At 34.3% G+C, this 19,922-nt stretch overlaps 2 protein-coding genes and 1 long non-coding RNA gene across 4 annotated transcripts; 2 read left to right on the forward strand and 1 right to left on the reverse strand.

The window, feature by feature from the left end:
* Nucleotides 1-1,128: 1,128 nt before the first annotated feature.
* LOC105348120 (NKAP family protein CG6066) lies at nt 1,129-8,926 on the forward strand. 2 transcript variants are annotated; one of them, XM_066068211.1, is made up of 9 exons: nt 1,129-1,199; nt 4,368-4,994; nt 5,540-5,623; nt 6,049-6,098; nt 6,302-6,371; nt 6,477-6,655; nt 7,536-7,611; nt 7,909-8,058; nt 8,347-8,926. In XM_066068211.1, exons 2-9 carry the CDS (start codon nt 4,396-4,398, stop codon nt 8,513-8,515), a joined length of 1,377 nt encoding a protein of 458 aa, XP_065924283.1. In that variant the 5' UTR covers nt 1,129-1,199; nt 4,368-4,395; the 3' UTR covers nt 8,516-8,926. The 2 variants fall into 2 exon arrangements, with proteins under 2 accessions (XP_065924283.1, XP_065924284.1); XM_066068212.1 differs by having other exon boundaries at nt 6,477-6,583.
* LOC136270525 (uncharacterized) lies at nt 6,760-7,439 on the forward strand. Its single transcript, XR_010708271.1, has 2 exons — nt 6,760-7,174; nt 7,241-7,439. It is a non-coding gene; the product is annotated as an uncharacterized lncRNA (long non-coding RNA).
* A 38-nt stretch (nt 8,927-8,964) lies between the features above and the next one.
* On the reverse strand, nt 8,965-19,918 carry LOC105348109 (receptor for retinol uptake stra6). Its single transcript, XM_011457415.4, has 18 exons — nt 19,764-19,918; nt 19,301-19,451; nt 18,842-18,902; nt 18,579-18,658; nt 17,840-17,976; nt 17,299-17,462; nt 16,586-16,815; nt 15,973-16,061; nt 15,505-15,566; nt 13,949-14,117; nt 13,151-13,226; nt 12,752-12,830; nt 12,565-12,613; nt 12,326-12,440; nt 11,041-11,142; nt 10,688-10,851; nt 10,155-10,331; nt 8,965-9,981 (listed from the first exon to the last, which is right to left on the reverse strand). The coding sequence occupies exons 2-18, from the start codon at nt 19,414-19,416 to the stop codon at nt 9,845-9,847; spliced, it is 2,007 nt and encodes a 668-aa protein (XP_011455717.4). The 5' UTR covers nt 19,417-19,451; nt 19,764-19,918; the 3' UTR covers nt 8,965-9,844.
* Nucleotides 19,919-19,922: the final 4 nt, after the last annotated feature.

A 19,922-nucleotide genomic window follows, 5' to 3' on the forward strand; every position in this document is an offset into this window, starting at 1 on the left:
ATTAGTCTAGCCCCCCCCCCCCCCACTTTCAATTTGCTTCCGACGCCAGTGAGAGCTATGAATAGATTAGAGTTAGGTTAACCGTTTAGCATGATAAAGCATGATTTATGTAGAGTTAGGATTTAGTTCATTTTTGTAGGGTTTAAACTTTAAAGCATTTTTATGCAACCTTCAAAATTTGGTTCAGCTGCCCAAATAAGGAGATAAGGGACTGGCCCTTCACAGGCACGTAGCATCGGGGGGGGGGGGGGGGCAGGGGGCGCCTGCCCCCCCCCCCCCCCACCACTTTTTCTCGCAGGAAGGAATTTTTTAAAATTTACAGATAAAAAATGGAATAAAAATGGAGTTGGCCCCCACACTTTTTTGGGAGTATGTAAAAAATTGATATGAAAATAAGGAAATGAGGAGTGAAATTGAAATTATATAGTTCGCCAGCCCCCCCCCCCCCCCCCCCCCCCCCCCCCACGGATTAGGATTTTGAAGATTTTGGGAAACTTATTACTTTCCCTTTTTTTTTTTTTTTGCTTGTCAAGATTTTTTTGATGAGTCTGCCCCCCCCCCCCCCCCCCCACTTTCAAAAACGATGCTACGTGCCTGCTTCAAACATTCTTTCTCAGATTTTTTAAGAATGGTAACGAATTTCTAAACACGTGTTGAACAAAAATCTTACACCTGAAAGAAAATAGTATCTGGTCCTTATAATGTAGACCATGTTTTTCTGTTTTAAATCATTTAGCAAAATTAAGGTCGAACATAAATCTCAAATTCTAAAATCAGACAGAAGGACCTCCTCCGGTTGCTCGCAACGAGATCGTGTCTATAGTTATAGAATTCTTATTGCTACAATGTATCTCTGACTTAAATCAACTCTATAAATATTATTAAATTGTGTTAAATCTTACTGGTGTTTTCATTTCAAGTGTTGACTATTGTTCAGGAATCCACTTGGGTTGATTTTTAACTAAGTCAGCATTCGATCACAAGAGTTATTGCCCTTGTCGTACTGGTTTTGTTTTTTTGGTGTTTTTTTATTATTATTATAATTTTTACAGAGGTATTTGACTTATTTGAGCCCTGTTTATATAATAGGTTTTGCATTTCTTATTTTTCCGGATTTCAATTCCGGAAGACTTTAATTTTAGTAGGCAAGAAATGTTTCCTACCTGCGTACATCAGTGAAACGAAAACGTAAATTCATAGTAAGTTAACTGGTAGTCGTAAATTATTTCAGAGCTTAATTGACCCTTTTTGGTACAGGGTCCTGTACCCTTTCAATTGGGAATTTTTTGTCGAAATATTGCTGTTTTGAGAAAAAATTTAACATATATGGCTCAATGCAATTTAGCAAAAAACGAAAATCCTATACAGTTTTCTTGATTTTCATTTGCATAATATGTTTTACGGTGTGACCGTTGGGGCGAGCGCAGAAGGAACCACGCATCTGTCATCATTGTTAGATGCAACCCGTGGACTTGCCCTGACCAAAAAACTTTGGCTTTGTCTCGAAAACTTTTACTACCGCAAGAAACCCGAAATTATCAAACTTTTATTCCAATGGCCCCTTCCTAGTCTTATACACTTAAACAAACTTCCACTGAGCATTAATAAAATGTTAATACAGACTTACATTGTATTAAAATATTTTGATAAACACAACGCCGTTTTTTTTATGTAGATACAATTATGTTTTATCTTTTCTTTACCTTTTAATAATGATCATTAAAATCAGTAAAAATAAATTTTGTCTGTTATTTCTCATTTTGTTCCTTGTTGTAACCCGTGTTTTAATTATTTTCCTCAGTGACATTAATTTTGTTTTAAATCTTTTTAATTTTTGTACGCTATATAAGCGTTGTAGACATGTGCCCTCACCCCTTTCTTAGTGTGTGATATCCAATATTATTTGACCACATATGCAACTATAAAACAAATACATGTACCGGTAGATATTTTAACAGTTTAATTCTTTTCATTTATCTATTCATTACAAAATGACGTGGCTGCACGTAGATCTAATAATGATTAGACTTTTCTTTCTTAATAATTTTTTGTCACCTACCTAACGTATGCATACTAGTATATGATTGGATCAATATGACAATAAATTTAGCATGGAACTTGCATGTGTATTTACTAAGCAAAAAAAAAATCATCAAAACAAAACTAATCAGCCAAAGAGTCACCGTTAACACTGATACTGAGTACTTCCTACATGATCCAGTACATATGCTTGATCCACCTCTAAATGTATCGCGGGAAATTAAAACGCGAGATCTTTGTGACGTCATAGTTAACATTCTTTTGCGCTCGACAGTTTTCGTAAATTGTCGGACAAATTCGGAGAAGGAAATGACGTCATATGTCAGCAAAAGTTCATTTTTTTTTACGTAAGCTTATGTGTTGTTTACTGTAATGTTTTTAGAAGGATTTTTTTTAATTTTTAAATGAAAATGATGTATGCGATGTAGAGGTAAGAATTTTCCGTAGAAACACTTTCTGTTCCACCATGTTGCTATGCACCGCAAAGGATCACTGGGATAGTAGAATGTTTTCACGTGGCCTCATAAAATTTTCTTTGAACAATGTGCAGATTTCAACTCAAATTTCCTCCGTTCGTACACGTTGTCTATGGAGCTCGCTACGCGAGCGGCGCTTCGTGCCGCCTCGCTGCGCTCGCTATTACGCGTTTACTAATTAAATTAATGCTTTAATCATGGTAAATTATAAGTAACAGAACACTCTGATATTTTAATTGACATATATAAGGATGTGTCACTCAGTTTAGCATCAAAAACAGCATCCTTTCTTTTATAAAACAATACGAAACATATTTTGGGAATTTTTCAATTAGATTTTGGAATAAAAGCAGTCAATTTTCTATTGGTAGTGGGTTCTTTTACAGGACAGGCATGCAAGGAATATTATGCCCTGTATTCTCTCTATAATTCATGACATCAAATATTTTAATGCATCACTGTTTATGCCACACAATACTACGTGTGCAAAATTCCTTACCACATGTTTATATACTATTTTTAGAGAAAAATATTACCCAACTCTAACTCCTTTACCCCTTTTGATCTGATACCAATCAATAGGAAAAAATTAAAATATATCTATTAATTTGCTCTTCCTATGACGTTATTCGTGGATCAGGAATTTTTCTCAGGGGGTCCAATGGATATTTTTTGTTTGAGCAGAGACATAAATATTAACAGAGATTGGCAACTCTGCCATTAGTGTGTTTTGTTGTTAAAATTATGGTGCGAGACCAACCTTACTTTGAGAACTACATTTTAATAAACTGAGATAATGCATGATCTTATTAATAAACCAAAAGTATATTGTTTTAATGAAAAGTGTGCATAGGTTTTAGACATTTTTTAAACGAAAAATGAGATTAATATATAGAAAATATATTGGCCAGCTATAAAACATCGGTGAAATCTCGGACGATGGGTAGCCAACTACCTCCTAAAACTCCTCTTTTAATATTGTTTATATGACATAAAATCATGAAAATATAATATTTTGAATGTTTTGGTAATAGGTTTTGGTAATAGGTTTTAGCTGTTATATTTCAATATAATTGTTTATTAGAAAGATATACTGATTTAAACTGGGAACACTTTACAATGGGGACCGCGGGATTTCACGAGATTTCGATCAATTGCCAATCTCTGTTATTTCTGTCTCTGATTTGAGGCATCTTTTGTTAACTTTACTTCATGAATCAAAGGGGCGTTTGTCAAGACCATAGGTCAACAATTAGTAGTAAAATTCATAACTTTTTTATCTTCAGAGGGCCCTAGTGGTGCATATTTAGAAAGATCTTGAATTTAAGCTCAAAATTTTAGACTTCATAGTCCTCATTGCTAGATCTAAGACAAGGTAGTAGGGAGATCCCTATCAAATTATATAAATGTATAGTTTTGACCTTTGAGGCTAGGTTTTGACTTCAGAATGAAGCTTTAAAAATGCGTTTACAAGATTCCCTGATAACTGTACAGCCTGTGGGACTCTTGAGCAGATTTCATTTTGTTCCAGGTTACTTACCTGTGTCTGTTAACTTAATGGATTTCTTACCGACTCAGATTAAAAAAATCTTTAATAATTTTACTTTTGAGATTGACTATCTTACTTTGAGACTGCCCCAACAACATGCACAACCTTGTCTTACTCTCACAATCAGATTTAATGTAAACATGTTGATGTTTACACAATTGAACACACTCAGTGTTAGATTCTGAATTCTTCTATTCTCAATGTTGAAGAAATTGAGAGGTTTTAAAAATTAATAAGAGTTTTCAAAATTTATTTTCTTATTTATGAATTACTTATCATGCATGAAAAATTATTTTTATTAGATATACCTGTAAGCCTTTTACGCACATTATGGGAAGGTACAGTTCCAGTCCAGGTGACAGTAGAAGAAGAAGAAAACCTTCAAATTCCTCCGACTCGTCAGATGATTCAGACAGTAGCTCTCCTGACAGAAAAAAGTCAAGGCGGTCAAGATCTGACGAAAGACAACAGAAAAAGAAATCAAAAAGTCAGAAAAATACCTCCGCCAGATCAAGATCAAGGTCATATGATAGAGGCCGGCATAATCACTCAAGGTCGTCTGATTCCCGCTCAGGGTCGAGTTCAGATAGCCGAAGCAGGTCAAGATCGTTTGACAAACGATCTTCGAGATCAAGATCTCCCTTCAGAGACAGAAAATCTAATGGCAGGATGCACTCGGACAGGAAGTCAGCTAATTTACCCAAACGATACAGATCACGGTCTCCCCTGCCTGATTCGTCGTCCTACAGGCGTGATAGAGGAGGCGACACCTATGGCCATGATGACAGAGTCACATCGATGAGGTTTGGTAACAGGGATGATGGTAACAGTGGCAGGGGTGGTGGCAGGTCTGGTCACTTCCAGGGTCATGGAGGAGGGGGGCGCTACAACAGGGGGAACAACGGCATGCTCCCAGACTTCTTTGACAGGTGGGTTACAGTGATAATACTTAGTAATATAATGGAATAATCTTATTATGCTTATCACTTGTCCTTTGAAATTTGGGGAGATAATGCATGAATGAATTCTGCAGATAGAAAAATACTTTGATAGCTTTCCAAAGGCAAGTAAAAGTGCAAAAAATAAAAACAGCTTGAGGTAAGCTGTCAGACCATTGTTTTCAAACTTTGATCAGGTAACCCGAGTTGATTGCTAATTCCCTTCACCTTTTAAACTATTCTTTTTAACGTATTTGATTTTATTTGAATAAGTTTTAATGATTTTGATGTGCATGTACACTATTCCATGAAAGACATAGATTATTTAATTCACTAGTTCTAAGATTTTATATACATTTTGATATTAAAGAATATGTACATGTAATAAAAATAAGATCTTGCATATTGCATCTATTAGATTTGCATACATCATACATGATGTATATTTTAAAGTGAAATAATATTGTCATAGATGAATGAATATATATATATAATCATTAAAGTGTTCTGACAATGAAACTTGTATTTCTGTTTAGACGTAGAGAGGAGAGGGAGAGGATAGGGGAGATGGGTATACCAGAGTGCTGGGGACACTCCCCCTCACACGCGACCCTCACAGAGTAAGTCAACACCAAAAACTGCTGTGACACTAAGTTCCCTAGCTAGCTGGTATTTTACCCGTTTGCATATATTATTACAGGCGGATTCTCCTTACCACCAAGTTTCATGGGAATCACGTAAAATTCTGGGTGAAAGCTTACTCCCAGATCATAATTATGAGAAAATTTTCTAATTATTTGTATGTTGGTTTCATTAGATGAGTCAATTACCGTGTATAATAGATAATATCTTCAATTTGTTTATATCAAACATTCAAATACACTTATATAGGACAATTTCTTATATATATGGGAAGTGATTTATGTGTTGTTTTCTCTCTAAAAAAATTATTAAGTGCTCATGCTATAAATACAATGTACATGTATACCTATGTTTGTGTTATCTATGTCTGCCTTACCTATGCTTTGTTTGTTTCTCCTTACAGTTCAGAGTCAGACAGTGGGAACTCGGCAGAGAATAGCGACTCCTCTTCTGGTAAGGACTTTTAAGTTCTTTTACTAGGACTTCAAAACTATGCATGCATTATTCACGGATAGTTTTTGTTTTGAACTGTAAAATTATTCATTTAGTGTAACATTGTTTCACATTTTGTTGGTTGGTTAGTAAATAATATACTAATATTTCTTTCTATTTTGTGAAGATAAAAAGTCAACATTAATTGGTTTCTATATTGACAGGGGCAAAAAGAAAAAGAAGCAAGAAGAAAAAGAAAAAGGAGAGAAAGCACAAGAAGAAAAGCTCTAAAAGGTGGGACAATTTTGTTGTTGGGTTTCTACTTTTATTGTTAATGTGTGATGTGAAAGATTGACTTTTGTTTACCAAATATATTGTACATTTTTCAACTATTTACAGCAAAAAGAACAAGAAAAAGAAATCCAAGAAAAAGAAGAAGAAGGAGACAGAGTCCAGTGCTAGCGAATCGGAGAAGGAGGAGGAGCCAATGTGGTTAGAGAAGACAGGTAAGGAGAGAGAGATAAACAGAGGGGAGAGGGAGGAGGAGGAGAAGGAGCCAATGTGGTTAGAGAAGACAGGTAAGGAGAGAGAGATAAACAGAGGGGAAGGGGAGAGAAGGAGGAGGAGGAGGAGCCAATGAGGCTAGAGAAGACAGGTAAGGAGAGAGAGATAAACAGAGGGGAAGGGGAGCCAATGTGGCTAGAGAAGACAGGTAAAGAGAGAGAGAGAGATAAAAAGAGAAGGAGGAGCCAATGTGGGTAGAGAAGACAGGTAAGGAGAGAGAGATAAACAGAGGAAAAGGAGGAGGAGCCAATGTGGCTAGAGAAGATAGGTAAGGAGGAGCCAACGTGGCTAGAGAAAACAGGTAAGGAGAGAGAGATAAACAGAGGGGAAGGGGAGCCAATGTGGCTAGAGAAGACAGGTAAGGAGAGAGATAAACAGAGGAAAAGGAGGAGGAGCCAATGTGGCTAGAGAAAACAGGTAAAGAGAGAGAGATAAAAAGAGAAGGAGGAGCCAATGTGGCTAGAGAAGACAGGTAAGGAGAGAGAGATAAACAGAGGAAAAGGAGGAGGAGCCAATGTGGCTAGAGAAGATAGGTAAGGAGGAGCCAATGTGGCTAGAGAAGATAGGTAAGGAGGAGCCAATGTGGCTAGAGAAAACAGGTAAGGAGAGAGAGATAAACAGAGGGGAAGGGGAGAGGGAGAGAAAATGTGACTTGGGATTTAAGAGAGAGAGAGGGAGAGCGAAAGAGAAAATGTGACATGGGATTTAAGAGAGAGAGAGAGGAGAGAAAAAATGTGACTTGGGATTTCAGAGAGAGAGGGGGGGAGAGAGAAAATGTGACTTGGGATTTCAGAGAGAGAGAGAGAGAGAGTCACGAGTATTTGTTATGGGTTGTAAAGAACTGTTACATTGTAGAGATATTTAATGTAATGAGATGCCCTGTATTTCCTGTAGTTCACAGATCAGAGGATGAGGATGAAGAAGTTGGTCCTCAGCCATATCAACCCGAGAACACGGTCAACAGGATGGAGTGAGTACTGCATATATACATGCATTAACAACGATCATTCTCTTCAAATTGTATTGTTTACAGAGATAAAAGCTATTTATTCTTTTGAATTTCTCTCACACACAAACATTATGTAAAACATGAGAATCTAATTTTAAAAAACTTCTAAGAAAGTTTTGTTTTATTTTACGTGTACATTTCTCACGCACATATGTGTATATTAAGTCATTTAATGTCTACTTTCTCTTTACAAATATGTCCAGTATTTTCATTCTGTTGACAACAGTACTGTGTTAAATATTTACTTTCTCTTTACAGCTATGGTAAAGCATTGTTGCCTGGTGAAGGTGCAGCTATGGCTGCCTACATCGCAGAGGGTAAGAGAATCCCACGAAGAGGAGAAATCGGTCTGACCAGTGAGGAAATCGATGGATTTGAGCAATCGGGCTACGTCATGAGTGGAAGCAGGTATGTTGATAAACATATCTGTCTCTCTCTCTCTCTTAAAACATGTACATGTATACTGTATTACAATGAAATGGATTTTATAAACTAATAAACATATGCTTCTCTCACCACACATTGTTAATATACCAGATATTTTGTTTGACTCAAAGACACAAAAAAACCACAATTGACCCCACAAATTAAGAATAGGCCAAATTATGTTTGGCTATTTTCAGTTCAGTTTCTCAAGATTTCCATTTTGTAATAATTTCATGAATTAACACACTTGCTTTCATTGACTTATTTCAGACATCGTCGAATGGAAGCCGTTCGTTTGAGAAAGGAGAACCAGATTTATAGTGCTGATGAAAAGCGAGCCCTGGCCAACTTCAACCATGAGGAGAGGTCCAAGAGAGAGAAGAAGATCCTAACACAGATGAAGGAGATGATTCGGAAGAAGACCGAAAATAAACACTAGATATCAGCAGATATCCACAGATATCAAGAGAGAGAAGAAGATCCTTATGCAGAATATCCTTATGCAGAAGAAGACGATTCAGAAGAAGACAGAAAATAAACAGTCTAGATAAATATCATAAAATGTCTGTAGATATCACCAGATATCCCAAGATAACAATGCTGAGTGTGATTCATGAAATAGGTGCATTTAAATCTGATCTTTATTTTTTTTAAATTGGAAGTTTTAGCGAAAAATTTCACCAAACTCTGTTCCACGTTGTTAACTTGAAAGGAAAATTACACAAATAATTTTGAATCTACCAATAGACCTTAGAACTACAATGTAAGCACTGTATTAAAGAAAAAATATACTTCTTGGAAAACATCATTTGTATGTAAATATGAAAATAAAGTTATTAAAATAATATTATTACAAGAACACTGTTGATAATTCTTTTATTTGGGACTCACAAAAATTAGTGTCTTTGTAATCATTCTATTAAAATACAGCAGCTTGAGATTCATGTATCACGTGTGTTGTGTGGATCCATGATCAAAGAAACCATATACACCAGTAGTAAAAAACCATTGGATTTTGAGGATATTATTTTATTTGTAACGTTTTTTGGTTGTTAGAAGAATCTCTTTGTTGGTTAGTGCTAATGGTTTATATACAATTGCAATCTATGAACAAACAGTGAACATGATTCAAGTTATGTACATGAAATGAATTTAAAAATCTATTGCAGTAGCTTCACAAATAATTATGTATAGCACTTCGTGCGTTCAATCCCATTTCCTTTTCAGAATTGTGTTTCCGCTATGCTTCCTTCGCTTGCGTAACTAACCTTCTTGCAAGAGAATGGTTCCAATGTATCCATTGTTCATAAATTTTCCGAGTTATTTCCCTTTGAGAATTTACCTCACGGACAAACCTTACCTAATTTAAACGCAGATAAAGAGCGTTTCTGTAAATATCAAATGATGCTCTAACAAGAGCTTGTAAAATAGCCCAGTGTGCCTGAAGGTAACTATTAGTACATCTATAAAACATTTTACTAAATGTATTCTCATCAAAATAATTCCTATCAAGAAATTTGAAATGCTTGCACTTGTTTGTTGTCGTACCCTATAGACACTAGTCCTCTTGCCAAGACGATTTAGAAAGGACATTCTTATAGAACATGCCTTCACACCATAATGAAATTGTAAAAGACTTGTACATGTCTAGAAAACGTCATTTTCATTATTGGATATCAAAATATTCACACATGTTGTATAATTATGATAATTGTGCATGACAAAGTCTTGCACTACACAAGAAAGAACAGGTACTGCTTGTTAAATGTTAGTCTTCTAGCCAATCATTGGTAGTCCTTCGGAGAAATTGTAACTGGGGGTTTTTCATTAGCGTGTAGACCAGATGCCAGCGGTGTCTAGCTAAGGCCTTCTTTGACATTTGGTTGTCCTTCCAGAATGCATTTCCTGAAAAAAAAAAGATCTTTGAATTTTTTGATGGGGATCAATAATTTATTTTTCCAGGGTAAATGATCTTGGAGATAATTTGAATAACATTCTCTGATTCAGCAAATTAGGGTTGTTGCAGTATACTTTGTAAACATTGTAAAATGCATTTGTAATATATGAGCCTTTCTCACCAAGTTCTGCAATATGAACTTCTCCCTGAGCAACGGATGCTTTTAAGCTCAATTTCATTTTTCTCCATTTTGGTTCGAATCCACTGGGTCTGGCAAGGAGCAGACGCACAAAAGTTAACAGAACCGGATGTGACGTCACATTTTCAAAATGAAGAAATCCCACATAAGCTCGAAAACCTTTTTAAAGCAAAAAAAATAAAACAAAAACAAAAGAAAACCTACTAGTTATTAACAGATTATCAAATAACTATGTATTTAATGACCTTTGAGCTTCAAGAAGTTTGCTGGCATTAATATTGATAACAGGGAACGTTCATTCAAAGTTAAGATGTATTGTATACTTTGGTTGAAGAGTAAAAATGGATCAAAAACTTGATATAATTCCTGCTATTTGTTATCAATGTTTCTTTTTGCATGTCAACTGATTTTAAAAAAGTTAAAGAAGAAATTATGTCAAAATGTTTAAAAACAAGGCTGCATGTTAATTGATTTCTCTGTCGAAGTGTATTTATTGTTGGTTCTGTTGTTTATACCTGTATCCAGAGTCTCGAACTCCCGGGACAGAGAGCTGTGGTCCAGTCTGGCCAGGGTCAGTGCCCCCAGGGTGACGGCCTTCAGGAGGCGGTAGGGACATCGCATGGACCCGATAATGATGTCCAGGATAAACGTAAAGTACAGGAACAAATGGTAGCCTTGTCTGTTATAATGAAGAGTAAACTTAGAAAAAGATGGTAAGCTCGTTCTACATAGCAGAATACACTAGGTGGTAACTAGCCTTTTCCAATAAAATGCACATTAAGGAGTAGATGGTAGCCTTGTTTGAATTGAAAAAAAATAGACTATGGAACATTAATTTATTATGAATGTCGCATAAAAAAGAACTGACTTGTTTTGTATGGCCATAACTCTGCCCCTATTCTGCAGGAAGACGAATCTGGCTGTCAGGATCTGTAGAATCCGGACCAGGAACGAGAATACGATCATAGGCCTGAAAACCGAAAGTGTTCCGTTAACATACTGTATACGTGGAAATATTCGCTCCGTTTTATTTTCGCCCCATTTGCCCTCACAGTCGTCGGGCGAATTTAAGACTGATCGAATTCCTTGGTTTCAATATACATGTAATTATATCTTTTATAACAAAATTGTGTCTGGGCGATTTCAAGACAGGAAGAAACTGTGTAAGTGTATAAAAGGGCGAAAATTATACTGGGCGAAAATTACCCTGTATACAGTGACAAAATTACTATGTAACAGCAGGGTGTTATTTATTCAGAGAGTACTATTAGGATTGACGGCCAAAGTTTTGATACAATTTATATAATTTTTTTTTATTAACTAGTGTTTAACTTAATACGAGTAAGTCATGATACATATGTACTAAGTCTTGTAATGTACTAACGTACATGTATGACCTTTGACAAAATAAAGCTTTGTTTATGGTTAAATATGAACATAAACCAATCCCTGGTTTTGTAGTCCCGTAACCTCTAACATAATCCTAGTCGGACTGATTGGACTGTTACCTTGTCCCGAAATATAAAAGAAATATCCTTGAATTATAGTAACGTGACCTTGACCTACACATACGAACTTTATCCTTCGCCCTTTATGACCTCTCGTTTAGGTGTTTAAACATTACTATATAAATAGTGCCTGTTTGGGAGGGTAACAGTTGAAATTGACACCCCGAGAAAACCATTGTCAACCGACGCGAAGCGGAGGTTGACAATGGTTTTCGAGGGGTGTCAATTTCAACTGTTATCCTCCCAAACAGGCACTATTTATTTTGTTATACTGAATGTCTTTTTTAAAATTTTTAAGAAAATTTTACTGCTTTTATATAGGAATAACGTGAATTCTACAGCGAACCGTACGCGCATAATTTTCGCGCATGTAACATTTTTTAATGTTACCCGTTGCCAAGTGCGTTGCTAACGCTGAGGGTAATAGTAAATATTATTAACTGCGTCTTAACCAATCAGATTTCAGTATTTAACATGAAAGTATAACAAAAATAATATATCAACTTTTAAATATGCATACAAGAAAAAATAGAAAATTAAACTTTTAAATCAAATTCTTTTTTGCTTTCCACAGAGATGGATTTAAGAAATGAAAGTCGATGAGTCGTCCATCAAAAAACTGTCAGCGGGTTTGAGCATACGTACCATATCTTTTTCAAGATGGCGATAAATGGGCCCTCACGTTTGTACTTTATTATGATGAACACCAAGGATATTCCGAAGGAAGAAAGAAACAAAAGCGTAATCTGCATCATGTACGCTGAAATTTTCAAAGTTCAGTATTACAGAGGTATCAAATTTGATATATAGTTGTTTCTTATTTTTTTCTGACCGTTTCGTCTAGGATTTGTTTAATTAAGCTTTGAGAATAATACTAAAATTACCAAAAATTATGAATCCTATCTGGTACCCTGCAAACCGCATGCTACCAACCTAAAAATATATACAGTTTTAAATAAGATATCAATGAAATGCCGTTATGCATTATGATAAACCGATCCATGTATATCTAAGATAATAATTATTATGAACTCAATAGAAGTAAAACTCCTTTAATATTTTTGTTTTTACCAAAATGCCTGTGTTGTTTTGATCTTCGCGTTTGGGAATGTGCGAATTGTCTCCCCGGTATAGCTCCATCAAATACTGTCTGTAATCAAGATATGCATCATAAGTAATATATTGCTACAAAGAATAACCTACTTGTATCAACGCATCGATGGAGTACTATCCGCATGTGAAGATATGTATTACATCGAACAAAAAGAGAATAGATTTAAACATGAAAACAGTCAAAAACCTTCACTTAAAATGTCGAAAATTCAAATACAATTTAATATCAGAACGAAATTTTAAACATCTATAGACAGTTTTTGCTAAACTGAAGTCGGACAACGAATTGTAATAATGAACAAAACCGTACCACGATATCACACTGATTTAGAAGGATTTTTTTTTCTTTTGTACTACCTGTATGAGGTCAAAGTGTGGATGATGTTCATAAGTCCTATACAAAAGCCTAGAGAGACGGACAGGATGGAACAGACTGAGAAAAGAATAGAACAAAATGTTTATACAATCGCAAACTTTCCTATGTTTCCGGTAGAGTTTCGATAAAAAAAAGAAGTTATTACTAGTGGTCAAGATATATATTATATCATTTAATTGCATGGTATCATTGATTTCATTAATTGAATACACAGTAAATAATGGTTAATTTTGGTACAAGATATCGCAGTTATACCAGTCTATGATAATTTTGGTACAAGATATCGCAGTTATACCAGTATATAGTAATTTTGGTACCGGATATCACAGTTGTATCACTATGTGATAATTTTGGTACCAGATATCACAGTTAATCAGTATATGATAATTTTGGTACCAGATATATATTACAGTTATATCACTATATGATAAATTTGGTACCAGATATCACAGTTATATCAGTATATGATAATTTTGGTACCAGATATCACAGTTATATCAGTATATGATGATTTTGGTACCAGATATCACAGTTATATCAGTATATGATAATTTTGGTACCAGATATCACAGTTATATCAGTATATGATAATAACCCGCATGGTGGTAAGCTACTTTTCAGTATAACAAAAGTAGATTTATACCTGCAGTACACAGGCATTGATATTAAAATATACAGCCACCTAATGCTTTTTATCATTGAATTTGAAACCAAACAATACGGACTTTACAACATAAATAACAACTGATTTGATATCACAGATATCGTTTGATATCTACCCTGAATGGCTGTCGCGACGTCCCAGGTTACAAACAGAACGGTGACGGTGAAGTTTGTGCTGATGCTCTCAGCTTCCTTGATTTCGTCAATTAGTGCGATCGTCTTCCAGATTTGGGATAATATGTTAGAGAGGAGTGGAACCAGTACTAAAAGAACTTCGGCCGATATCTGAAAATAAAATCACGGTATATAGTTACGTTTACAATAGCTTATATTGCAAAACATAAAAAAAAAACAACTAGGAAAATTACGGCTTCATACTGTTTAAAATTGAAAACAATTAAAACAAAATGAGCTGTGTTTTTTTAGAATTTTGTTTTGCTGCAAAAACCTGCTAGTAGGATAAGTGTGCATATAACTTAAACTCTTATTATAAATAAAATTTAAAGAATCATTAATTTCGTCAGAATTTCGATTTTTTGTCAATTTAGTAGGAAATAACATTTTCGTAAAAAAAAAATTCAGCATGAAAATTGCAGCTTATATTGCTTTAACTAAAAGTTACATAATGTATTCAAAATAATATATTACAATTCTTTATAAAACAAAATCAAAAATACGCCTCTAAATTTAATTCATAATTCGTTTATTTATAAAATGTTTAAATCGAGTTAAAAAAAATAGTTGTCCCCGGCGGTTTGAATCTCTATTCACAGTACAACTATGATATGAACAGAACAACTTTGATATGAACGGTACAAATTTGAAATGAACAGTACGACTTTGATATGAACAGTACAACTTAAATATGAACAGTACAAATTTGATATGAACGGTAAAACTTTGATATGAACATTACAACTTCGATATGAACAGTACAACTTTGATATGAACAGTACGACTTTGATATGAACAGAACAACTTTGATATGAACAGTAAAGCTTTAATATGAACAGTACAACTTTGATATGAACAGTACAGCTTTGATATGAACAGTACAACTTTTATATGAATAGTATAACTTTGATATGAACAAAACAACTTTGATATGACAAAATATTATAGAACTAGTATTCGCTCGTTTCCGCATTTCCAGAAAGGCTAGCTTACTTTGATAAAGCTTTGGTTAGCTACTGACCAAGTGGACGGCCTTACTATCTATATAGATCGGTAAAGCATATACTCCGTCCCAAAATATTTATGCAGCACATTTTTTAATCATTTAATCTTCATTAATACAATTAATCTCGGAGTTCAAAAGAATGAAAAAATTCCAAAATGTATTCTTTGAAATGCTCCCTCTAGCTTGTCATGATCAGGATTCAATAAACGGTAAAAATTAAAAGTCTATACGGGGATTCTGCTTATTGCAAGCGACAAGAAAGTACACGAATGATAACGTTGAAAAACTATGCGAGGTGTTTCTACTGACCTCCGTATGAAATATATGTCAGGTTTTCCACTATAAATCTCCGTATAGGAAAGGACTGTATACGTTTGTTAGAAAATGGTTAAAAACTTAAGAAAATCAGAACTTGAGACAGACTATATACAAATTAATTTAAAAATATAAAATTATACTAGTATCTATTGATGACCTTGTGGGCGACCTTACCATGTAGATGAGAAGAATCCCGACGACCACCACGCACATCATTCGGAGAGAGTACCGGAAGTCTTGCAGTAGGATAATAAGATAGTTCATTAGCATGTATATAATTGTATATGTATAGTATACTGTGAAAACTTCAAATAGTTATATTGATGGATCAAGAGTAAGACAATTCTTAACTATAACTAGTTTACGAACCTCAACTTGAAGATATTTACTCTGATATATATTGATCACATTGACATACTTTAATAATTATTATTTATCATCCAGCGGCATCAGTCTAAGGTATGACGTACTAGTAACCAAAACTGGTTGAATTTGACTAGTCAAGGGGTTAACCGCAGCTTTTTTTTTTTTCAAGTGAGCATAAAGTCAATTTATATATTTGATCATTGGTGAAAGTAGTTTTAATATTGTAGCGAAAAGGGGTCAAATTCAGTGCCCTAGCAAGATGCTCATTTTCCATACCTGGGATTTTTTTGTAAGTGAGTTGAGCCTTAACTTTCTGAAGATATTCTTTCAGGAATTCATGAAAAACGTTGTCAGGCTCGCTCTTGCTGCAAAATGAAGCATACGATTGTTGTAGACTAATTTTAAAAGACTACTGGTATTTTGTCAAATTTAAATCAATTTTGAAATATACAACTGTAGATAGAAGTATAGAAAAGGTATTCTTGATAATTTTAGCTGTCTTAATATTTTTGCGCAAGTAATTTTAACATTGTCGCAGTTTGAATAACTTACTGAGAAAAATTGTGAATGAATAACTTAAATATTTTGGAATGTTTTTCCCAAAAGACATTTTATAAAAATTAATACTTATTCTACTTCTTTGATAGATATTTAAAGTAAAAAAAATTTCAAATTTTAATTAAATTTAGCATACAATTTTTTCAAACAGTCTTGATTTTTTTTTCCAGATTAACTCTCATTCTTAAATGAGAGTTTTTAAACCTAAAAAATTACGACACACGTCTTTAACAGATTTGATCTGAAAACTATATAAGTTGAGTACATGAAATTTTAAAATGTTGGGGCCTTTTTTGGCTAGTGTTAGTTTTAAATATCCTTTTTTTATTACGATTGGTTCCTTGAGGACAATTTCTTCCTAAGCAGACCCTGTACGTATCGACCCTGGGGCGTCTCTTTGATTCTGTCGATCTCCTGGGCCGAGAATTCCACAAATGACCCCACAACTCGCGCCATCAGCTTACGAACTGACCGGATCAGCCTGGCGGGAAAACTCACGCACAAAAACACCATACACATGAAGATGGGGATATTTTGTATGAATAACCCCATCCGCTTTCCCTGATGAAAATTAAAACAAAAAATATTTTTAAAAAAACGTCTGCATGTAAAATTTCTATTTTTAGATTGTGAACAAACTGCACTAGTTTAAAACGATCAATTATATACATCTATGACCTTCAACTCCACAAGTCGTTATCGTTGACCTTGACATTAAGGGTTACTAAGTACAAAAACCTTACAATCAGGGTCACTAAACCTTGCAATCAACTCAACAGCAGTCAATGTTTTCGTATTATTATAAGATCAAGTTTATTAATCATTCGATTTTTTTTAATAAGAGTTTTTTTCTTCCTTGTTTTTAATCCTGTCGTACAAGGTTTTGCTGGCATAAATATGTCTATTTATAGCTCGTGAGAACATTAAAAAACGACCCCTTCTCATCTTTAGACCCCTTACTCCTTGAAGTTTAAAAAATGAATACATGGTACAAACACTCAACATTAACATTTGACGAAACGAATCAGTAAAAAGAGGGTTTACCTCATCCCCGTAACACCCAAGTCTTTGGATGATGTACAGTGACGTCATTGTCCAAATGTAAAGTGTCCCTAATAAATCCCCCACCGATGTCTTATCCGCCAGAGCGACCAGTAAAGGGAAATAATCCATGGAGTAAACGATGATAGAAACAACGGCTCCCAGTACTGTAAGAATAAAGAAATGATGTATAAAAAATCTCTCTCTCTCTCTCTCTCTCTCTCTCTCTCTCTCTCTCTCTCTCTCTCTCTCTCTTCGGTCCTACATTTTCTCACTCGTTCTATGTTAATCAACTTATTTAACAGGGGTACATAACGTGTGTGTGTGTGTGTGTGTGTGTGTGTATATATATATATATATATATATATATATACATGTATATATATATATATATATATATATATATATATATATATATATATATATATATATATATATATATATATATATATATATATATATATATATGGCCAGACTTTTATAAAATAGAAGTTCAATGTTTACTTAAATAATTACAAGTTTTAGATAAAACCAATGATTTTACTTTGAACGCTGAATGGGCCGTTGTTAGCGGTACGTATAACATAGCGCCTTTTGACGGCTATCTCAAAACACAGAAAGGTCAGCGCACCGAATGTAGCGGCAAACGAAAAGCGGTCCGAACCGAACGCTTCCTTAGGTCTGTAAGTAACAAAACGTGAACCATAAATAAAATCCGCATACTCTTAAATACATCTCTATTGATATTTTCTTTGCCAAACAATTTTGATTTATTATATAAATTGCATGTATATGTTATAATTTCTATACAGGTTGATAGATAGAGTTGTGAATGAATAGACATGTTATAATTTCTTTACAGGTTGATAGATAGAGTGGTGAATGGATAGACAGATAGTTAGACATGCTAATTAAATGTAACCCCTCCTAAACTCGTATATTATAGTCCTATTTGGATATTTGAATTGCTGTACACGTAGTCTTAAAAAGTTGGGAAAACTGTTTTAAAATTTTTTTTCCCGTCCTGCATGATATGAAAATATGAAAATAGCAAGTGCATATTTTTATGATATGAAAAAAGCAAGTGCATATTTTAAATCAGAGATATGGAGATGTACTATTTTGTTGTACTGGTTCTGATAAAAACATATCTTCGGACAGAGAGACACTCAGACGCACAGACAGACGGACGGACGGGCACGGTAATTACAATTTACCACCCCCAACAAAACAGAAAGAAAACAAGTCGTTTGAGGAGTATAAGGCAAATATCTTTAACCTACTTCCTCGTTACATTTTTTCCGTGTAATATCCTTTGAATGATTTCTAGTTTTGATAGGAATAAAACAGCGACCACCAAAACCTGTAAGAAGAGAGGACAGTGGGTTAATTTCGTATTTGTAAGCTTGTACATAGTGTTTAGCTACATTTGCTATCGCATATTATCTGTTTCGTCTCTATAGAAATAACATTTTTATGTCTAGTCTATCGAGTTTATGTTTCTTTTGATATCATAATGAAGGACAATGACGTCACGAGTACTTACAGCAGGAACCAGCAGAAAGACGTACATATTCTGTCGATCGATGGGCTCCTCGCAGTCTTTTCTGAAGTTATATACAAATGCAGATAAGTGAAATAATCTTAGTTGATTACATGTAATATCGAATCCATACATATTTGTAGCTTCATGCATGTAGAAAGGTAAAATAGTCTTAGTTGATTGACATCGATAACATCCATTATATTTATTTACTATTAGCATCATAAACATACATACAAATGTAGGTACAATTACCCCTGGCTGCTTGATATTGAATCCATACATTATAGCATAATGCATATTTAATCCAATGACATGCAACTTCGATTAAAATATGTATATTGAATTTCGAATATTAACCATAATAAAAGGCGTATGAATTAAAAGAAAAAAAAAAAACAAGTATATATACATATATATATATAGATATAAAAATATACATAAAAAATACAATAAAATTACTTTTTGGTAAATTCATCTTTCCACGCTTTCAGGAAAGCCTTGCGAAGGTTCCTGGCCACTTCTGAGGCGTAGTAATACCTGGTGTCCACACTGCTGTTTGTGATACTTGTATTCATTTCCAGAAAAGACTATTTTCAAACTCGGTCTGAAACTATTTAATTTTGTTATTCACACTGGACTTTGCAGACGAAATTACTCGTTGTAACTTTACTTACATGTACTTACTTACTTGCTCACTCTGTGTCTGTCTGTTTCTCTCTCTCTCTCTCTCTATCTCTCTCTCTCTCTCTCTCTCTCTCTCTCTCACTTTAGTTTTTCTTTCATAAATGTTAATTATAGATGCATTCGAAAATAACTATAATATGTATATGTTATCTACAAAAATTGCATATATTTTCAGGTTCCATTATCAGATTAATATATGAAGTGATAAACAATTTATGTATAATAAAACACCACTTACATGTATCGGACAGTATATATTGATGGGCATTGCTAAGTTGTAAACAATAAATTTACTCCTGGGCCGGTTTTCCGACTAAGATACGGTGACGAATTCTGATCACTTCAAAAGATCATCCGCTCTCATCACAATAGGAAACCGTGGGTGCTTTAATTCACT

This window comes from Magallana gigas, chromosome 8 (assembly GCF_963853765.1).
Source record: "Magallana gigas chromosome 8, xbMagGiga1.1, whole genome shotgun sequence".
Classification (NCBI taxonomy): Eukaryota; Metazoa; Mollusca; class Bivalvia; order Ostreida; family Ostreidae; genus Magallana; species Magallana gigas.

What these genes read in the sequence shown, in the direction of transcription:
- LOC105348109 (XM_011457415.4), bottom strand. Translation starts at nt 19,416, where the DNA reads ATGAATACAAGTATCACAAACAGCAGTGTGGACACCAGGTATTACTAC. An exon ending in GGAAAAAATGTAACGAGGAA is followed by an intron (nt 17,977 to 18,578) that starts GTAGGTTAAAGA and finishes TGTTACTTACAG; the next exon opens with ACCTAAGGAAGCGTTCGGTT. An exon ending in TTGGGTGTTACGGGGATGAG is followed by an intron (nt 16,816 to 17,298) that starts GTAAACCCTCTT and finishes AATTTTCATCAG; the next exon opens with GGAAAGCGGATGGGGTTATT.
- LOC105348120 (XM_066068211.1), top strand. Translation starts at nt 4,396, where the DNA reads ATGGGAAGGTACAGTTCCAGTCCAGGTGACAGTAGAAGAAGAAGAAAA. An exon ending in AACACGGTCAACAGGATGGA is followed by an intron (nt 7,612 to 7,908) that starts GTGAGTACTGCA and finishes TTCTCTTTACAG; the next exon opens with CTATGGTAAAGCATTGTTGC. An exon ending in TACGTCATGAGTGGAAGCAG is followed by an intron (nt 8,059 to 8,346) that starts GTATGTTGATAA and finishes GACTTATTTCAG; the next exon opens with ACATCGTCGAATGGAAGCCG.